A 15716-nucleotide genomic window follows, 5' to 3' on the forward strand; every position below is an offset into this window, starting at 1 on the left:
GCCGAAGAAGATCATCGCTCGAACCCACAGTTGCACATCCCCAGCCACCCGGAAAAATGCCCGTCGGAAAAACCTTCTGCCGAACAACGCCCCTGCCGCAAAGCTTGTTTCCCCACGATACCGCTCGGTTGTCGGCGAACCCACCCTCTGTGCGGAGTGCAGTCTGGAGTCACTATGTACCGAATGTATATTCATAGTTACATACATACATCCAGCACGCAGGGCGACACGTTGGGGGAAGGTGAAGTCCACGACTGCTGTCAAACGCGACGAAACGTCGAGGGGGCAAGGCATGGTTCCCCCGTCCCTTTTTTTCGCGTTCCCTTACGAACCGCTGACCAAGTCGGTCATCGCGCCGGATTTGGGGGTAAATTATGCTTACCATGGACCCACCTGGCATCTCCTGCCCTGCTTTACCGGTTCCCCGACTGAGAAGGAAGCTTGTCTGGTTCGGTTGCTCCGTAACGATGCCAAGCGCGAGGCGCGGGTGGGGAAGAGGAGGGGACGAGGGGACGAAGGGACGAGGGGACTAGGGGAGGAGAGACGGACGCTGCTCAAAGTTCCGACCCTGCAAGTTGAGGGTGCACCATGTCTGTATGTACTATGAATTTGCAGGGTCGGAACTTTACCTAGCACACTTGGGGCGGCCGAAGGGCGACATCGGTGGCATGACATGTTCTGTCTGGTCGCGTCAGGAAAGGCAACTATATACTCCACATACCTACCTTCGTACGTGCTTGTGAACGACACGAGCACAACTAAAACACTTCCGCCGCCTTCGCCTTCGGGGCACCTCGTCGGTGGTGTGGGAAATAAGGAACAAAATTCCCTCGGGAGGTTGGTTGGGGGGTCGGGGAGAGATGTAGAAATCCGCAGATGATCGTCGGTTACAAGTTCGGTAACTCGGTAACTTCCACCCACACACACCAGACCAGCCAGGCAGGCAGGGGCGGGCGCGCGGGCGTCGACGATCATCTTGTGAGAGGAGTGAGTTCGGATTACTGCAAGCGGAGGAGTATCATCATCACGTTTCGTTTATCCAGTGGGTGTGCACGTCATAGGCGTACATGCGAGTCCACCTTCCCGCATGGGCTGCTTTGCAAGAGCTTGGCAACGGGGTGATGGGGGGATCGACAATCGACTGCCCTCTTGGAGTGGATGATCAACCCCCCAACCCAACCCCCGGTGAGAAGGGAGTGAGAAAACACGAGACACATAGCACAGCACAGCACACAGCACGGCACAGCAGAATGAATGCATGTGAGATCCCGGCGGCGCGAGGCCGGACGTGAGGGTGGGTGGGTGGGTGTGTAGGTAGGGGGGGAACGCTGGTAGTGAGTAGTAAGTAGGGGGAGAGCCGGGTGGAGAACGGGTGGAGAGCAGGAGAGGGGGGATGGGATGGCGGGTTTCGGCATCGCGGACGGGAAACGGGAGTGGAGAATACTACCTACCTAGGTAGCCACGAGTTTTCCGAGGACACCCATTTCGCCAGACAGAGGTAATTGGACGCTGCTGCACGCGCGCACCGACGACGCACCGACGCACCGACGCAACGTCAAAGTTCATGTGCATCCGTGTATGCTGCGTGGGGATTTTCCGGGGCTACATACCTTTAGCCCAATCCATCACACGTGAAATCGCATGAACGGAGAATCCGGACGTCGGGTCTAGTGTTACCGACCGACTGACTGACCGACTGACTGGCTGACTGACTGACTGCCGGCGATGGATGCGTGTAGTGGGTCACACACCGTAGCTGTCGGCGCCCACGCATCGAATCGAATCAATCGATAGCGCATGGGAATGCGCATGGGTATATGTTCCGCGCATGGAGCGTGCTGCGTGTGTGCGAGACGCTGATCTTTGCCCGAGGTTGGTGGTTTGCTGGGTGGTTATAAAGGTATTCCGTGCCCCACGTTGTTCCCCTCTCTGTCTGTCCGTTCGAAGAAGAAGAAGACGAAGAAGACGAAAAGGAAGAAAAAGACCGTTGACTATCACCTACAGCCGCGGATCCATACGGGATAGCCACATCCTCCACGACACAAGAGACACTTCGACTTCACGACAGACGGTCAATCGATATGCAGCCTCACTTGGGGCTTCGGGGGAAGAAGCTCGGCTTCTTCCTGTCCACGATATGCACCACTGGTATGGTTTCACCGACTGGACTATCGGCTGGGCAGTTGGGCTATTCGGAAGCTGACAAGTCTCGCAGGATTTTTACTGTTCGGATACGACCAGGGAGTCATGTCCGGCCTGATCACGGCGCCGGAGTTCAACAAGACGATACCGGAAACTTGTAATTACCCCCCCTCGTTCTCGGTTGCGTGTTCGTTCGCGGCAACTGACGAGTCGGTGTGTTTGCGCAGATGGCGACTCGACTATGCAGGGCTTGGTCACGGCCATCTACGAAGTCGGGTGTCTGGCTGGTGCGGTGCTCGTGCTGTTTATCGGAGAGAAGATTGGTCGCAAGAGATCAATCATCACTGGCGCGGCTATCATGGTTCTCGGTGTTCTCATTCAGGCGTTGACGTTTGAAGGGCATGCTCCGCTGGTAAGGCGATTCCCTCCCCTGTCCGTGTGGACACAAGTAGGCTTACACAGAAGAACAGGCACAATTCATCATCGGTAGAATCGTTATGGGAGTGGGCAACGGAATGAACACGTCGAGTATTCCGGCATACCAGGCCGAGACGGCGCAGTCCAAGAACCGTGGAATTCTGATCTGTATCCAAGGAGGATCGATCGCGTTCGGAACGCTGATCTCCTACTGGTGAGACATCCTCTCGTCCGACAGTGTCATACACACAGAAACTGATGGCTCGCAGGCTGAACTACGGAGTCTCCTTCACTGGCACGGACATGGTCTGGCGATTCCCGATCGCCTTCCAGCTGGTGTTTGCCGTCATCATCATCGGCGGCATGCTGGTGCTCCCCGAGTCTCCCCGATGGCTCCTCGCTCGCGACCGCGACGCAGAAGGAACCGCCGTCATCTCGGCGCTCCACGACCAGCCCATCGACTCGCAGGTGGTCCTGCTCGAGAAGCGCATCATCATGGACTCGCTCCTGGCCGCCGGACAGATCGGCGTAAAGCCGAAGATGTCCGACATGCTGACCAACGGCAAGACGCAGCATCTGCGCCGCGTCATCCTCGGAGCGTCATCGCAGATCATGCAGCAGATTGGTGGCTGCAATGCCGTTATCTACTACTTCCCCATCTTGATGCAGCAGTCGCTCGGCCAGACCCGCCAGATGTCGCTGATTCTCGGCGGTGTCAACATGATCGTCTACAGTATCTTTGCTACCTTCTCCTGGTTCGTCATCGAGAAGATGGGACGTCGTAAGCTCTTCCTCGCTGGTACCATCGGACAGATGGTCAGCATGACCATCACCTTCTCCTGCCTGATCCCGGGCACTCCCGAAGCGGCCAAGGGCGCCGCCGTCGGACTATTCCTGTACATCGCATCCTTCGGCGCCACCTGGCTACCACTCCCATGGCTCTACCCCGCCGAGATCAACCCGCTTCGCACGCGCGGCAAGGCGAACGCCGTGAGCACGATCAACAACTGGCTGTTCAACTTCGCGGTGGTGATGGTAACACCCATCATGATCGACAAGATCGGCTGGGGGACATACCTCGTGTTCGCAAGCCTCAACGCCTCGTTCCTGCCGTTCATCTACTTCTTCTACCCGGAGACGAAGAACCGCTCGCTCGAGGAGCTGGACATCGTCTTTGCCAAGGGCTACACTGAGGGAATCTCCTACGTCAAGGCATCCAAGGAACTGCCAATCCTCACGCAGGCACAGATCGAGGAGTACGCGGTACAGTACGGTCTCGTCAGCGATGCGGACGATGTTGGCGAGAAGACCGGCCTCGGGTTCGGTACGCCGGAAGAGCGCGTCGAGAATGTGAGGCAGTAGATACTGGATAGAGCGCGCGCGCGTGCGGTATAGTGATGGATCATGATTTTTCTTTGTTTCTGGTGAGGACGGGGCGGGGCCTAGGGTGTGGGGTGTGCGCGGGTGAGGTTGTACATAATAGTAGACTACCTTGAGTAGACGAAGACGGGGACGATGAATCCTATGAAATAAAAAACTTGAGTGCTCCTCCAATTTTACACATGTATCGATTTCGTGGGGTGGAGTGAAACACGTGAACGTACCACCGTATGATGGAAACAGATGGAAACCGCTCATTGCGACCCAGCTATGGCTATGATGACGCAAATGAAGAACACATCCACCGCCGCGGGTGATATCCCGTGATGTCGCGTGCTGCTACTCTACAGTAGGTGCCAGTACCTCAGACTCCTCGTAGGTAGTCGGAGCGGAGCGGTGGTAGTCGGAACACGCAGCGTGGCTCTGAAAACACCAGCCCGCCCCGCCCCGCCAGAAGCCCTACGCCAGAAGCCAGAAGCCAGAAGCCCAAAGCCAGAAACTAGAAGCCAAAAACGCATAACGCAGACACAATCTGACGGATGGGTGCGCAAACCTCGACGGGGCACGAACGCCGCACGCCACATGATGCTCAATGCACGATGCACGCTGCACTCCGCATTCCGAGTAGAGTACATACACACAAAGAAAGTACATATGTTCTATGCCAATGGGCAGAGCTAGCCATCATACATATCCTCATGTACGGTATGCCAGCACCCCACCGGCGACAGCACGACCGCGTCTGTACTACCATAGCAGCCGCGGCGGCAGTCACGCTTCTTGCGCGGACGTGCAAGCCCTCCTCTCTGCAATGCCGATGCCCCGCTGCCCCGCTGGCTGGAAACCTTTGTCGCAGCCACGCTCTGAGGTTCACAACGTATCACTCGCGCATGCTTTGCATCGACGGGATTTTCGGCTACATCGGTCTGCCTCTATAGTAGACTTGCTTTCCTCCACTGCTGTGCGCAGGCTGATACCAAGGGCTGATGGGGAAGATGCAAGAAGGTGGGGTGTCCTAGTGGGAGTGAGAGCTGGGGGAGCCGGAAGAGCGGAAGAGATGGAAGAGAGGGAAGAGAGGGAAGAGAGGGAGGTTCTGCGGCGGCTCTAGGCTCGAGGGAAAAATTATAAGCATAATTGTGGCATTCACTTATCATCGGGTTGGTTGCCGCTATGCATTCTGTGGGTGATCCGGCATACTAATATCTATTTCCTGCTTCACTTCCCTGGGGAGGCGTCGTCTACCTGCTACACAGTATCTCACTCCGAACGATGAGCACACGGAGCCTCGCCAGCCACGGCAGCCCTTTTCCGAGTATTTTCGAGACAAGACGATACGGGCTGCGAGTAAGTCGTGAAAGTAGCGAGGTATTGAAAACCCACAGAAACAAAAATTCAGACAATAAAATACACACAAAAACTCATGCAACACGCAACAAAAACCATGAAACCCATAAACAATCCTTTTCGGTATCCTTTTCGTCCTGTTTCTTGGGCTCACATTATTTCCATAAGCTGAGATTTTCATCTAGGCCCGCCGTCCGTGTGCCTTCCGCCATTTCGTTCCCTTCCGCTGGCATTTCGTTCCCTCCCGCCATTTCGTTCCCCCACTGATCCTCCTGTACTACTCCCACCAGGTGCTCTCCTATACACCTCCGCCCTTAAAGCCGTCATATGCCGCCCTCCCGCCGCTTCGAGTCCGCCGCTCGCCATCGTAACTTCGAAATGACTTTCGAAAGCCGACACGTTTGTCACGACGTACCTAGAATTAGAAAGCTGAAAGGTTTAGCTTTAGTACGTCCACATCTGGGGACTCATTCCAGTGACAAAGCTTGCGTGTAAACTGAACATACCTCACTGAGCGCGTTTATAATGGAACAACAGGGGCTAATCGGAGTCATCAACTGCCTGCGCAGGCACGATCGAGGCATTGCCGGAACTACGTTTCCAATCCAAGATGTTGGTCACACTTGCTATTGCCCTAAGAGTAGTGGGATGCTCGTGTCCGAGTACCTTCTCATAGCCGTCAATTACCCGCTGATACCACACCAACGCCTTGTCACGATCCCCCTGCACGGTAAACAAGGCGGCCATGTCTCTGGCGGTGTCGAGAGTGTCTGGATGGTCTTTTCCAAGGGTCTTCTCCTTGCTGTCAAGCGCCCGCTGATACCACATCAACGCCTTGCCATAATCTCCCCACGAGGTAAACAACAGAGCCATGTCTGTAACGGTGCCGAGAGTGTCTAGGTGATCGTTTCCGAGGATCTTCTCCTTGCCCTCAAGCGCCCGCTGATACCACACCAGCGCCTTGTCACGATCCCCATGGAAGGTAAACACATCGGCCATGTCGTGGACGGTGTCGAGAGTGTCCCGATGGTCCTTTCCGAGGGTCTTCTCTCTGCCGTCAAGCGCCCACTGATACCACACCAGCGCCTTGCCATAGTTCCCCTGCGATGTAAACACGCAGGCCATGTCGCTGACGGTGCGGAGAGTGTCTGGATGATCTTTTCCGTGGATCTTCTCTCTGCTGTCAAGCGCCCACTGATACCACTCCAACGCCTTGCCATGATTCCCTTGCGAGGTAAACATGTCGGCCATGTCTGTGACGGTGTCGAGAGTGTCTGCATGATCTTTTCCGAGGATCTTCTCCTTGCCCTCAAGCGCCCGCTGATAAAACAATGACGCCTTGTCATAATCCCGCTGTAATTTAAACACCCCAGCCATGTCTGTAATAGTGTTGAGAGTGTGTAGGTGATCTTTTCCGAGGGCCTTCTCTCTGCCGTCAAGCGCCCGCTGATACCACACCAACGCCTTGTCATAATCCGCCAAGTACAAAAACCCTATGGCCATGTAGCTGACGATTCTGAGAGTGTCTGGGTGTTCTTTTCCGAGGGTGTTCTCCCATAAGTCAAGCTGCTTTTGGAGCCCGACTAAAGCACCGGGAAAATCCCCTTTGTCTAACATAAAAAGGCTTAAAAGTATTTTTAAGTTGCGAGGAGGATTACTAATGGTGGCATTCCCGTCGTGGCTCACTACGGCCGCTGCGTGGGGGAAAAGGTATAAGCACCGTGCGTAATTTCCAAACATATCATGTGGGAAATTGTTGCTCAACATCTCAGAAATGATTTTTAGAAGATGATTTCTCCGATGTGGGTCATCGGAATCCATTTTTGTCCGGATGTATAATCCGACAAGGCGGTGTAGACGAAAACTTGGGCTTTCGAGTTTGTAGATCAGGGCAAAGGAGATAAGTGGACCAAAGGCTTTTTTGAATCGTACGTCACTTTGGTTGCTGAGGAATGGTAGACCTCTCAGTAATTCTTCGGATATGTCGTCTGAACTGAGAAAGCTCATATATTCCAGCAACTTCACCGAATCAGGGCTCGTATCCTGGATTTTACTAAAGGTGAGTCTCCACGTTGTCATCACCGCGCGCGACTCCGGTCTGCGGTCCAGATTTGTCGACGGTAATTGCTCCTCCAACAGCTCCCGTTGATTGCGCTCACATTCCTTGAACATCTCCATGTAGGCCAGAACTCCTACCCTGGTAACTCGTATAAATGCAGCCGCCTGTTCTATTGCTAGAGGCAACTTCTCCAAATGGCTCAGAAGCTCGAAAATATGGTGCGAGGGGGCTTCATCGATAGACAAGAGTTTTGAGAACATCTCAACTCCTTCCGCTTCGGTCATCGCATTAATATCCACGCCAGCATCTGGGGGGACGTATGCACGGTTTAGGACGATCGCTCCATCGCGTGTTCCGTATAAGATCGCTCCACGTTGTATTGGAAGATATTTCTCGGGGTACGAGTCGATGTCGTCGAAATTGTCGATGATCATAATCCAGTTACCGCTGGCCGGACTGTCTAGCCACTTCTTGACCTCCCCCAACCCTTGCCTCGAAGGCTCGCCTCGAGTCGTTCCGTGCCCATCAATAGCTTGTTTTTGATGCCCATCGTCACTCAAAACACCCGCTTCCTTTCCCAACTCCAGATAACTCATGTTGAAGGCTTCGTGAGATTCCCCGTGTATCCAGAAGATGTGATCGCCTGGTTGTGCTTTCTTCCACCGGCGACAGAACTCGATTGCAATTGTCGTTTTCCTGGAAGGTATTAGCACCAGTTCGACACTAGATGACAACGCTCCCTAAACGTGGAGTCATACCCAACTCCTCCGAGTCCATGCATTGCAGCACGCCGTGGCCTTTCACCGTCGGGGCTTAGTAGATTTTCGAGCCGGCTCAGTACCTCCTCTCTCCCAACGAAACATGAATTCGCCCACGAGGGGGCCATGAATATAGGCTCCTTAGGTACTACACTACCTCGTCAGTATCGGTACCGGGAACAGTCGCAATACTTAGGAAAGCCAAGAAAGGAAAGACTTGATGCATATCCTCTCCTCGCTCCTCTTGCCCATCCCGCGGCTCAAACGTCAATGCATTTGCAGTCCACATACCTTCGTGTTTCCGTGGTGGCGTTTCAACTTTCGGTACTCGAGCTTCGACAATGCCTGGAGCTTTCGCGACACACTGCGAGAGTCTCTCTCTTATTATGCTGTAGCGATGGTCGAAGGGATCGGTGAATTTCACCATGCTTAAGTGGTCGGCATCGATCCCTAGCTGCATGTGGATCGGATCGGTGGGTAGAGCGTACGTTGCTGAGTCCTGTGTGACAACCCGTATCATTTCGCCTGTTATCCAACGTCCCGTTCGGGGGTCCACGATCACAGCTTGGGTGTCCCTGAGCTCATAACACGACGTTATCTGGCAGCCTTCGAGCTGGACGGATTGTGTGAAACGTTGATACGCCTGTCGTAGGAGTTCCGAGCCTTCTCTCAGGTCATTGACGAAGTATTCATTATTCTGGTCTTGCACCAGCGTCCGTAGATTCCTGATATTAAGTCCTCGATTGGGAACGCCGAAGAAAAAGAGACCAGTGCACGAGCGCAAGATGGCTTTATCTTTTTCGTACTCTTCTTTCTGCTGGGATGCATCTGCGAGTGCCTAGGTAATATCGGTAGTTGGTAAGAATCAAGGGCGCCAATGAGAAGTGGGAATGATGTTGCCCCACCTGTTTGATGATCAAACCACCGATGCTATGGCCTATGAAAATGAGGGGACGGTGCCGCTCCTGAGATCATTTGTCAACCGGCGGATTCCACAACACATACATGTGTACCCCTGCTGTTCACTTACATTGTCACCTGTACGCTCACCGCTCAGGCTGTCAAACAGCGCTCGCGCGTAGTCCTGAATGGAAGGAGTAGCGGTGGTGTCGATGAGGCCCGAGTCATAGCCAAAGGTCAGAATCCGCACGCTCTGACCTCGTGTTTCCAGATCTGATGGCAAAAAGTCCCGTAGCCACATCCACGGTCCGCCGGGCGAGGTCCATGACTCGTATGCATGTCCGGCGAGGCCTGTGACGGCAACAATACTAGAAATACTGATCAGCTCTACCGAATATTGTATGTAGTGTACGCTGAGGGGGCAGCGAAGTGGGCATTACTCCACCGTGGGCTCTTCTGCGCAATACAACGGCGTCATCCCGAGAAAGACACAGTCAACGACTAGGCTCATGGTCGATCCTGGGTGTTGAAGGTAGATTCTGTTGCCTGGAGTGCATCCAGAAAGTCCCGTGGTCTCCCCTTCCGTAAGAGTAACCGTCGCTACCGCGTAATCCTTTGAAGGAACCATCGATAGTCCAAAACCATGATATCCGATTAGTTCCTGAAGATAGACTTCAAAATCATCCTTCGATACTGTCAGCGGGATCCCGGAGATCCGCAGTGTTCGAGCTGGAGTCTGTGGGGGCGACGCAGACCGTCGCGCCGGCGACGGTAGCCTTTGCTCGTGATGGTCTAGTTTCTGGCGTTTTGGCATCGCAGTAACTGATTATTGCCGATATCGTGCTTCTGGCGGCAGCCGCGTATCACCGATACACGCACCTCTGCAGCCCACCTCTCCACGGAACCGTTCTGCTGGCGAGTCGACGGCTACTATAGAGATGTGGCTAGTAAGTTTGGACGGTGCAACAAGGCGGCGACGGTTCTTCGAGATCGGGAATGCTGTAGTTATGATGGGTATGCTGGCAGCTGGAGTACTCGTGTACGTGCCGAGGCGGCTATATATGTAGTCACGACGTGTGCGGGGCCCGGGCAATCTAAGCGAGATTCCGGGGGGCTCTTAATGGGGGACTGCGCGCGTCGGCACGTGACCTTCTGGCATCACCACCACCCATTGGCCATGATCATCGAAAAATTCACAAGGCCTACCAATGCTCACGGTAGCGTACGTTATCATCTAGATACCTGACAGACTGGAAGTTACCCGACATAATGCACATCCTCGCATCGACGAAACTAGTCTGTGTGGCGTGGTGCGCACAGCAGACTGGAGGCCTGTCGACGATCAGAAATTACCAGATGTGACGTTGGAAACGTCAGGACTTTGGAGTCTGTTCAGTGTTCTACGTAGACCAGACCGGTCGGCCGACCGGTCTGGTCGGTCGGGAAATATCCAGATCCGACCGTGGCTTTGGTTGGTCGGGATGAAATTAAGTAGACCCGATCTAGGCTTTGGTAGGTCGGGATATATCCCGACCGACCAGACCTTGCCAGGCTCGGTCGGCTCAGGTCGGCCGACGTCGGATTAACTGTTAACTCTATCAGCCGCAAAATTTTCCTCAGTTTCCGGCAGTAGTTAGAGCGTTTCCGACGTCAAATGTTGTTTCTTAGCCAGGCTTATCCCGACCTATGCGCGGTCGGTTGGGATATTTCCCGGCCCGACCTGATAAATCTATGTTCTGGACATATCCCGACCCAACCAGACCTGAAATTTTTGGGTCGGGATATATGCCGATCCGACCAGACCGTACCTAAATGTGGTCGGGACTGGTCTATGTAGAACATTGGCTGCCGGAGGTCAACGATATTATGTACTGCTGTAGCGTTATCGTCGACGTAAGGCTGCATCTCTACTACTGCAGACTCTGGAGTCTGTGAGGTTTCAGCATGGACCGTACTCTCCAAGCAACGATCATCGGGGAAATCCGATTTTGCGTTGTGTTTGTAGACCCCTCCCAACGCATGCAACTCTGCTAACGTAGCCTGACTCGTGCTTAAACTGTTCTTTATCTTCTAATGTTATTGGTGCGACTGATGGGATTTTGCTTTTTTTAGGCAGTGCGACCACATCATTCCAGAATGACAATGCGCACAGCAGCCCGTGACTGGAATTCATTCTCCATCAAACGACAAGTCACCGCCAAGTGGTGGAATCGATTCGTGAGGCTGAGCCCCTCGCAATGAAAATCACCCTCAGCTGCAGTATAATTCCTGCGTTCCCCCTAGGTACTTCAGCGATTGCCATCTCCTGATTCATTCTCACCGATATCTATTGCACGACCGACTACTACAAGTTCCAACTCACCAAATACACGGCCGTCTCCGCCCCACCATGATCACCTACTCCCTCAAACCATCGCCGTGGAGGTGGTGTCTTGCGATTGCGCTTCTTTTCGGCAGTCTTGCAACGTCAGTCATCGGCGGCCCGCTTATGAACCTGACTGTCACGGTTCCCAGTGGCTCGACCACCTATGGCCGCCCCGGCTTGATCTGTGTTCCGACCGATTGGAAGGATATCGTGCAATTGTGAGCCACTGCTATCATACTAACAAGATCTGTTGGGAGAATCGCTAAAAAACAGCCCGAAAGCCTCTTGTTGAACTATGTGTCCCACGTCGCCTCCCTCAGATTCGGCCCCTGGCAGTCCTTCACATCATCGCTATTCAGCTGCCTGGTCTCACTGTGCTCTCCCTTCTACGGTATAATTATGAACTTGGACGTACTTTTCCGCTGCGCGATCTCCTCGAAGGATCCGCTGGAAAGAGCAGCACTGGCTGAAGCTCTGTGTGTCGTCTGCCGCAATGACAAGTGGAGACCATCCGATGGCCAAGTAATCGAGAACGCAAGGTTGATAGTGTCTAACAGGTAATGCACCTAGGGTCAGGCTCTGATGATGGGGTGGGGAGGTGGGGCAGTGTGGGGCTCTGTTAACTGGAAGTTTGCCATGCAGTGCATCTACCGGAAACACGGTAACCTTCAAGGTAGCGCATAACAATAGATACCGGGACGTGGCGGTGGTGGCCCGGGTCGGTAATAATGTCCACGGCGTTTGCGAGCTACCAGAGGGCTATGCACTGATATGCATTCACCGTGCTACCGTTATCCCGACCGGCGAGACGACAAGCAACAAGATCACTCTATCTTCCGAGTACAACATTCCGAAGATCATTGCAGCAATATTTCAGACGGTATTCGGATCATTTACGCTGTATCGAGCCCGCGGAATTCAGGTATTCGACTCTCCGCCATCGAGATGCAGAGACGTCGACTGACTTTCGTCTACTACTAGGTGGATCGTTATGGCTACGCAGCTTTCGGCCTCACCGTCTTCCCATATATCCTCATGTCCTTGGTCAACTTGGCTATCCACCTTGTCACTCCGAGCTACCCATCAATTTATCTCGTCCATTCTCCGGAAATGGACGAGGCAAGGGACCGCGGGGGCATCTTTGAGGGCTACATTGGAAAGGTGATTCCCAGGCTCTACATGCATGCCGGCGAGGCTCTGGGAGGCGAATGTTCCGGGAAATTCAAACTTGACAAAGCTGGCAACCCATCCGGGCGGTTTATCTTCCGCGTCCACGGCGCAGCGTCTTGCGCTAGCACTGGAGACAGCAATGACGACGCATCGATACCTCTTGCAGCCCTATCGACGGAAGGCAGCCTAAAGGACTCCGATGCCATATGGACCGAGGAAATCGATCCTACCACCGACGCGGCCGCCATCCTGTTAGTTCCTATGACATCACCCTTTGAAGTCGGAGAAGGTCGACGATTCTGGGGGGAGATGAGAAACGCAGCTCCGTTAAGAATAGTGGCACTTATAATGATGATCCTCTGCTTCCTTCCCATGCTTCTCCTTACCCGTTTCGAGAAACGAGAAAGCACAGTTCCACAGCGCTTTTGGACCTTGTTCTGGCTCACCTTCAATGCTTTGTGGATTGTTTCAAGCATAATTTGGAGTAGGTGGTGGATCATAGCGGTGGTATTTTTCATTTCCCCAGTTGCGTTTATCGGGGGATTGACAGTGGTCTGTCAGATGCTGGAAGAGCATGGCTCCTGTATCCGAGTCTGATTCTCCTTTGAAGTGGGGGCGGAGGCCGGTGTGGCGATTCGTATATTTTTCAATTTTTCAATTTATTTATTTTGGTTCAGAAGAGTATCAGTAGCTCGGAAGTCCCTGGATAGTATAAATGCGACTTGGTGTTTCCAACTGCGTTAAGGTTCCCGGTGAAAGACGCGACAAATCGGGCTGTTTGCGACAATTCTGCAACCCCACTTTCACTGTTCCAACGATCAAGATAAACCATTCACACTATATGGATATCATATCTATAGTCATGTTGTTTTTACAACACAAAATCAAACCCTTCCCCTACCCCTCACCACCGTCCCGCTCCCCACCTTTCCCGGATGTAGGTATAATACTGGGTACCGGTACTGCCTACAGTGCGGACATCCCATCACTTGATTAAGTCAAGAGTCAATAAAAAAAGTCTCGTGTGCCAAGAATTCTACAACCCCAATTCTATTCTCCATCCTCGCAGTCTATCAGCTCCACCACACATCAGCCACCCAGTAATTTTATACAGCAACTACACTAACTACCACCTCACCCCATTATTCTAGCAGCATCCCCATTGCGCATCTAAAGCAGCTCGGCCTCTCCGGGGATCAAGGTCCCGTTCTGAGTGGCGTAACCGTGCCCGCGGGCGAGATAGCCGTAGGCAGGAAGGTACCTATTGAGTTTGGTCAGAACTGCGGGGACAGTAATGGTGGGGGAGGGGACTCACTGGTCGAAGAAGGGCAGGACGGTGGCCGCGCCAGGGGTGCTCCTCCAGTCACGCATCAGCTCGAGCGCGATAGCGAACATGCCCGTGGTGGTGACGCCGGCGTCGCGCATGCGCGCATTCGCCTCGTCCGCGATGCGCTTGTTGAACGTGCCCGAGGCGTCGGTGTTGGCCCAGACCTCGTAGCCGGCCTCGCGGAGGGACAGGGCGAGGAACGTAGTGCAGACCTGTGGGGGGTCAGCATTCGGATCGGTAGGCACGGGTAGCAAGCGGGAGAAGACTCACGTCGGTGGTGATGCCGGCGAGGATCACTTGGCTCTTGCCCGTGGCCTTGACGGCGGCGCGGAACTCGGCGTTGTCCCAGGCGTTGACCTCGCCGTGGCGCATCACGAGCGGCGCGTTCGGGTGCATCGCGATGATCTCCTTGGGCAGCGGGCCGTTGGGGCCGTCTTGGGCGCTGGTGGTCAGGATCGTCGGGATGTCGAACAGCGGCCCGATCGCGGAGTGTGCGAGCGCGTGGTTGCGGTACTCCTCGGGGGAGGTGTCGCGCGCCATCTGGAATAGTCCCACTTGGATGTCGACCACTAGGAGCATCGTGTCGTTCTTGTTCAGGCGCTTGTAGACAAAGTCTGGGGGGGGTGTGTTAGCCTGGGTAAGGAGAGGAAGGGGCCCAGGAGGCGGTGGAGTGGTATGTTCATACCTTTGCCTTCAACTGCGGCGATGGCAGAGAGCGAAAGGAGTGCGACGAGGAACTTCATTTTGAGGAATTTGGAATTAAGATTGAATGTGCTTTGCTTGTGGTGAGAGGAGCTGGTAGTGAGCAGGTGGATGATGAAGGAATTGGACTGGAGCGAGAGAGGCGGGTCTTATACCTCGAAGTCCAAAGCCCAAGATACTCACACGGAGTAGTAGTCCTAGTCTGCATGGTACTCGTATTGCCACCCCCCCCCCTCTCCCCCCCCCGCCCAACTGTATTAACCTCTCCCGAGGGGCCGGGAGTTGTGGGACCGTTGCATCTCAGGGATCACTCAACACTCTGTGGGTCGTTTGGCTGCGGGGGTGGGGGCGGCCTAAACGCCGTAATCTGGAATTCGGGAATCCTTAAAAACTGCCGCTCAGTTCATGCAATGATCATAAGCACGCAGCTCGTAGGCCTCGGGCCTTCCTACCAGCGGTACAATGGTACATAGCAATCCAATAGGTAATGCTCTTCTGTTTGAAGGATTGCTGGCTGGCTGGATGTCAGACACGTGCCGCACAGTTCCCCGTACTTTCTAGGTATCTGCATTGCAGCGTCCTGGAAGGGACTCCGGGGGTCTCGAGTCAGTCTAGCTACCGTCATTCTTTCCATAAAGGAACACATCCAAGGTTTGCCGCACGTGCATGCGGAAGGGCACATGGATGGTAGAATACCAATCATCCAGGGAGCCCATTGTTGAGTCTCGACTCTCAATCCCGCCCCCTTCCGCAGTGAGGCGTAGGAGAAAAACCTCCCGAAGGGACCCATCTAAAGCGGTTTTCTCTGATGAATGTCGACAAAGTCGCTTAGTGGGCCATTCCTATTTCCGACTGAGCCCAGCGGATAATCCTGCCCGCAGGCTATGTACGTACAGCAGATGGATTGCTCCGATTATTCCGTATAGCCGGTATGCTTACTCCGCGCCCCCGGCCGACGGGCACAGCGAATCATTCGCCCCTCCATCTCGGCGACTGATTGGTCGGATAAGCGATTCGCTTCGTATCCCCGACGACCGACGACCGACGGCGTTTGGTGCGGCGTTTGGAGGCGTGGTCGAAGCGACCGGCGTTAGTTAGTTAGCTTCTAAAATCTCATGCCGCTCGTATATATGTGGCCATACAGAAGTAAGA

General features: G+C 54.1%; 5 protein-coding genes across 5 annotated transcripts; 2 read left to right on the forward strand and 3 right to left on the reverse strand.

Annotated features, from left to right (window-relative positions):
* Positions 1-2: 2 nt before the first annotated feature.
* BZA05DRAFT_412826 (uncharacterized protein) lies at positions 3-1257 on the reverse strand. Its single transcript, XM_051485139.1, has one exon. It carries the CDS (start codon positions 973-975, stop codon positions 379-381), a length of 597 nt encoding a protein of 198 aa, XP_051334877.1. The 5' UTR covers positions 976-1257; the 3' UTR covers positions 3-378.
* Positions 1258-1923: 666 nt separating this feature from the next.
* BZA05DRAFT_360273 (general substrate transporter) lies at positions 1924-4108 on the forward strand. Its single transcript, XM_051481489.1, has 5 exons — positions 1924-2148; positions 2216-2299; positions 2370-2554; positions 2613-2773; positions 2829-4108. The coding sequence occupies exons 1-5, from the start codon at positions 2082-2084 to the stop codon at positions 3919-3921; spliced, it is 1590 nt and encodes a 529-aa protein (XP_051334878.1). The 5' UTR covers positions 1924-2081; the 3' UTR covers positions 3922-4108.
* A 1715-nt stretch (positions 4109-5823) lies between these two features.
* On the reverse strand, positions 5824-9511 carry BZA05DRAFT_344772 (uncharacterized protein; the record flags this gene model as incomplete). Its single annotated transcript, XM_051481141.1, has 6 exons — positions 5824-7874; positions 7908-8038; positions 8101-8237; positions 8420-8938; positions 9131-9377; positions 9441-9511. 6 exons carry the CDS (start codon positions 9509-9511, stop codon positions 5824-5826), a joined length of 3156 nt encoding a protein of 1051 aa, XP_051334879.1.
* Positions 9512-11184: 1673 nt separating this feature from the next.
* Positions 11185-13262, forward strand: BZA05DRAFT_412832 (uncharacterized protein). The gene is made up of 4 exons (XM_051485140.1): positions 11185-11583; positions 11647-11922; positions 12008-12287; positions 12347-13262. The coding sequence occupies exons 1-4, from the start codon at positions 11390-11392 to the stop codon at positions 13130-13132; spliced, it is 1536 nt and encodes a 511-aa protein (XP_051334880.1). The 5' UTR covers positions 11185-11389; the 3' UTR covers positions 13133-13262.
* Positions 13263-13491: 229 nt separating this feature from the next.
* On the reverse strand, positions 13492-14753 carry BZA05DRAFT_464244 (Isochorismatase-like protein). The gene is made up of 4 exons (XM_051487733.1): positions 14548-14753; positions 14133-14476; positions 13851-14074; positions 13492-13796 (listed from the first exon to the last, which is right to left on the reverse strand). Exons 1-4 carry the CDS (start codon positions 14603-14605, stop codon positions 13706-13708), a joined length of 717 nt encoding a protein of 238 aa, XP_051334881.1. The 5' UTR covers positions 14606-14753; the 3' UTR covers positions 13492-13705.
* Positions 14754-15716: the final 963 nt, after the last annotated feature.

This window comes from Tricharina praecox, assembly GCF_024521635.1.
Source record: "Tricharina praecox strain CBS 144465 chromosome Unknown BZA05scaffold_45, whole genome shotgun sequence".
Classification (NCBI taxonomy): Eukaryota; Fungi; Ascomycota; class Pezizomycetes; order Pezizales; family Pyronemataceae; genus Tricharina; species Tricharina praecox.